Source organism: Charadrius vociferus, unplaced genomic scaffold, assembly GCF_000708025.1.
Source record: "Charadrius vociferus isolate BGI_N301 unplaced genomic scaffold, ASM70802v2 scaffold172, whole genome shotgun sequence".
In the NCBI taxonomy this organism is placed as follows: Eukaryota; Metazoa; Chordata; class Aves; order Charadriiformes; family Charadriidae; genus Charadrius; species Charadrius vociferus.
Genome location: NW_009647217.1, coordinates 746934 through 750735, shown reverse-complemented (window position 1 = coordinate 750735; position 3802 = coordinate 746934). Strand labels below are relative to the sequence as shown.

Genomic DNA, 3802 nt, shown 5'->3' with positions numbered 1-3802 from the left:
GCCATCCTGCCCCCCAGGGTCGGGGGTTGGGACCAGCACCCTGGGGACCAGCGTCTTGCACTCCCATGCTGGGGGACACACCAGCATCCCAACGACCATCCCCAGCGACCCGCCGCTGTCTGCGGGCACCCTGGGGAGCCGCTGCCTGTCCTGAAAAGTGGTGAGGGAGGGACGGGGTGAGGGTCGGGGCAAGCTCCAGCACCCCGAAAAGCAGAACCCACTGTCTGGCCAGAATGAGCGTGGGGAAGGCAGCGCCACGCTGGTCACTCAGGTCCAGGCAAGGTACATCCCTGCTCTGTCCCCGCTTGGCACGGACGAGGGTCAGAGAGGGAAAAAAATAGATAAAAAGATATAAAAAAAAAAAAAGACGTAACAGCTTCCTTGCAAAGCTACCCGCAAGCACAGCTTTGGCTGCGGTACCTGTACCCCAAGCGATTTGTCCCCAAAGGAGCGGGACGAGGACTCCCAGCCACATTCCGGCAAAGGGGTCCGGTGGCCATCTGCACGTTTCTTACACGAAACCCCCAGCTGAAGACGGGGCTGCACGCCCAACAGGGGCATCAGCCTACACCGACTTGCAGAGCACAACTCTTCCCACCAGCGCAGCGTTCCAGCCCTTCCCTATCTATTTAATTAAAGGGCCTGAATCATGTGAACCTGCTAGTTAGATTCATTAGGCGGAGAACGCCTAATTCCGCAGCCGTTTGGCTAATGAAACTGCGGCGGGTGCCTGTACGCGAGGAACACGGTGCCGGGACGCGCGCAGGAGCCGACGCGAAGGCGACGCTCACGCTACGAGCGGGACTGGACAACGAGCAGCTGCGTGGTACGCAACGTTTGTTACTCTGAGCTGTCAGCTTGGAAAGCATTTCCCCGATGACGGAATTGAAAACAAACTCCAAAAAAGAAAATTTAGCTAAATCAAATTACTGGGCACCAGAGAACAAGCGTGCAATGTGCTGTCCTGGGAAGGCTGCAGCCAGCTCCGCACGCAGCTCCCCCCGAGACGCCTGAGCCACGTGGCCGCAGCATCTCTGGGTGGGCACGGAGAGCATCCTCCCCCCGTCCCACCCCGCTCCTCCCCTTCCAACCCACCTGAGTGAGCCAGTAAGTGCATTCGCAGCCGCAAGCTGTCCAGGAACCGCTTCCCGCACAGCTCGCATCCGTAAGTCTTCATCCCGCTGTGCAGCTTCCTAGGGGAGAACACAGAGGGGTTAGTCCTCCTGCGCGTGGGGGAAAGGTTACCCGAAATAACGCCTGCAAACTTCCCAACGTTTCACCCAAACTACTCATCGCCCGGAAGCAGTTCTGGTTCGAGAAGCCCTACAGGAGGGGCAGGGACGGGAGGTCCTGCGCGACTCCCCAGGACGGATGAGATTACCTTCTCCAGTTTAATGTTTATCATCACTACTGTTGGATTCTTTTAACAAACCAAATGAATCTGAACCTTAGAGGTATTGCAAATTATGTGCTGGCAAACTTCTTCCCTGTGCACCAAGTGCTTTTGAAAAAGGTACTGTACCCCCCCCAAAAAAATTAAAAAAATTAAGAGGTTGTTTGTGTGCGTTTGTAACTGAATCCCAACTTCCATACAAACTCAGCGTGACACAAATCACAAGCGAAGAACCCCGCCACCCGCTCGCAAACAGGAAACACACCGCTCACCGTTTCCTGGCACCGCGGGGCACCAGCGGAGCGAGGCCCGGGCGGCACCGCACAACCTCCTCCCGGCTGCGGGGGCCGCGCGGCGTCCCCTGCCCCGCATCCCACCAAGGGGCCGAGCACGCCCAGGGTACCACGGAGCAGCATCTCCCTCCCCCTTTGCCACGGTGGATGCTGGGCTGGGGGCTCGCGGCGGGAGCACGTGCAAAGTTTCAAAATCGGATGCTGTAAACAGAGAAGTATTTGTATGTGTTTGAGGAGCAACACAGCAGATCACTGCGTGCCGACCTCTGCTCGCATCCACCATTTATCATCGCGCTGCAACAAGACGAGCGTATTTTTATTGCCTTGTTGCCAAAGACAAAACAGAAACGCTCTTGTCCGGGGCTGGACGCCGAACCCTCCTCCCTCTGCCTCTCCTGCGGGAGAGCTCGGCCCCGGCTGGGCGAGGACCGCTCGCCTGCTGCGCACAGCCCGGGGTGGGGGACATTTCCCTCGGCGTGAGCTTTGTCCCCCTCCAGCCGGTGGAAGTGTTGCTGGCGCGACGCTGTTGCTGCACCGAGCCCTCGCAGGAGCGTCCCTCGCAGCTGCAGAGAGGAGCCCCAGACCTGCCCCGTGGCACACAGGATCCGGTTCCCTCGCAAGGACGCCCTTGTGCAAAGCATCCCACCCCGCATCCATCCCACCCCGCATCCATCCCCGCCCCACACGGATGCCGAACGGCAACACCGGCGGTGCCGGCCTTCAGGAGCAGACCCCATGACGTTCTGCACCGACCCTGTGACAACCTGCCACCGAGCAGGACGGGAACGAGCAGGAGTTGGTTTCGACTCTCAACTTTGCTGCATAATGTAATTATTAATCAGGCTTGTCCTGAATTCACTGTGTCATAGCGGAGGATTAAGAGTCATGCACGAATTCAGGCCAAGAAGGTTTACAATCCAGGATTTATCCGCCTTGCAAAAATAAATAAAGCACCAGCCTCCTGACAGACTTCCGCTGCCAAGAAGTCAGCTAAATAAGTGACAACCTTCTCATTTTGCATTTTTAATTAGGGACACGCCTGTCACACTTCCCCGGCTCGGGCTGAGCTCGCTGCTGCACTTAACGCCGGGTTTAAACCACTCGGTTCGGAGGAGCACAGCATCCCCCCGTGCCAACGTCGCAGCGCTCGCCTCTTTGAGGCTAGAACGCCTTTTCGGTGAATTAAAGTGTAACTGGATAATTAGTTCGAGTGAAACTTGGAGATTTGGTTGTTGTTTTTTTTTTTTTTTTTAAAGCGAGTCTCAAGAATCAGAGGAGAAACAAAAGGACAAGTATCCTTTCTCTGCATCACCCAAACTGACAGAAGTACCGGCCAAACCGACCTGGCTCCCAGCACGGACCCCCAAAAGCCAGGTCAACCCCTCACCACCTTCCCGGGGGCAGGAATTCATTCCAGCGGACAGACGGACAACAGCAGCGGATGCCAAGCGTGCAGCGAGACGCGGGCACGCGGGTACGACCTTTAAGGTCTAAGAGGGGAAAAGAGGGGAGCAAGGAGCCCGCTGGAAAGCCGCGTCTCCGTCCCACGCGGGCACCGCGACGTCGCATCGCCTCCTCATTGTTTTAACGCGCCGGGGTGCTCGCCGGGTAATGTACTTGCAATATCTCTATCAACAAATTTCAGCGGCAACAAAAGTTTTCCATTCGGCGCCTGCTTATAGGACGATCTTATCGCTCACCATCTTGCACGGTCCCTTTCAACAAGGTCTTAAAGCGCTTTATCTGCTCGGTTTCCCGGTAGCAAAATATGATTGAAACGTTCTATTTCTGCTCGCCGGATTAAGGAGATGTTGCAAAACTGCACAAAAACCTGGCAGATGTAAGCAAGGTATTACGGTGGCTCGGGCTGTTAAGATCTGAGGGGAAAGATCAATATGTGCTTCTAAAGTTGTGCCTCTAGAAAGGGGAGGGGGGAGGTTAAGGGCGTTAAAATACATCACTGCTCAGCGATGCTGCCTAAACTCGGACGCAAAAAAATAAACTCTGCTTTACGATTGCAATCTGATGCTGAAATTACACTCCACGTAATTCTTTTCTCCTGCAGGGTCCCCACAAGCTCGCCAGACAAGACGACGCTTGCGGGATGGAGAGCGGC

At 56.0% G+C, this 3802-nt stretch overlaps 1 protein-coding gene across 1 annotated transcript in view; it reads right to left on the bottom strand.

Moving 5' to 3' along the window:
- Positions 1–3802, bottom strand: part of ZBTB16 (zinc finger and BTB domain containing 16) — a 76090-nt gene that overhangs the window by 45868 nt on the left and 26420 nt on the right. The window contains exon 3 of the mRNA XM_009895937.1: positions 1096–1193. Coding sequence (XP_009894239.1) covers positions 1096–1193 — 98 coding nt within the window. The remainder of the gene's footprint in view (positions 1–1095; positions 1194–3802) is intronic.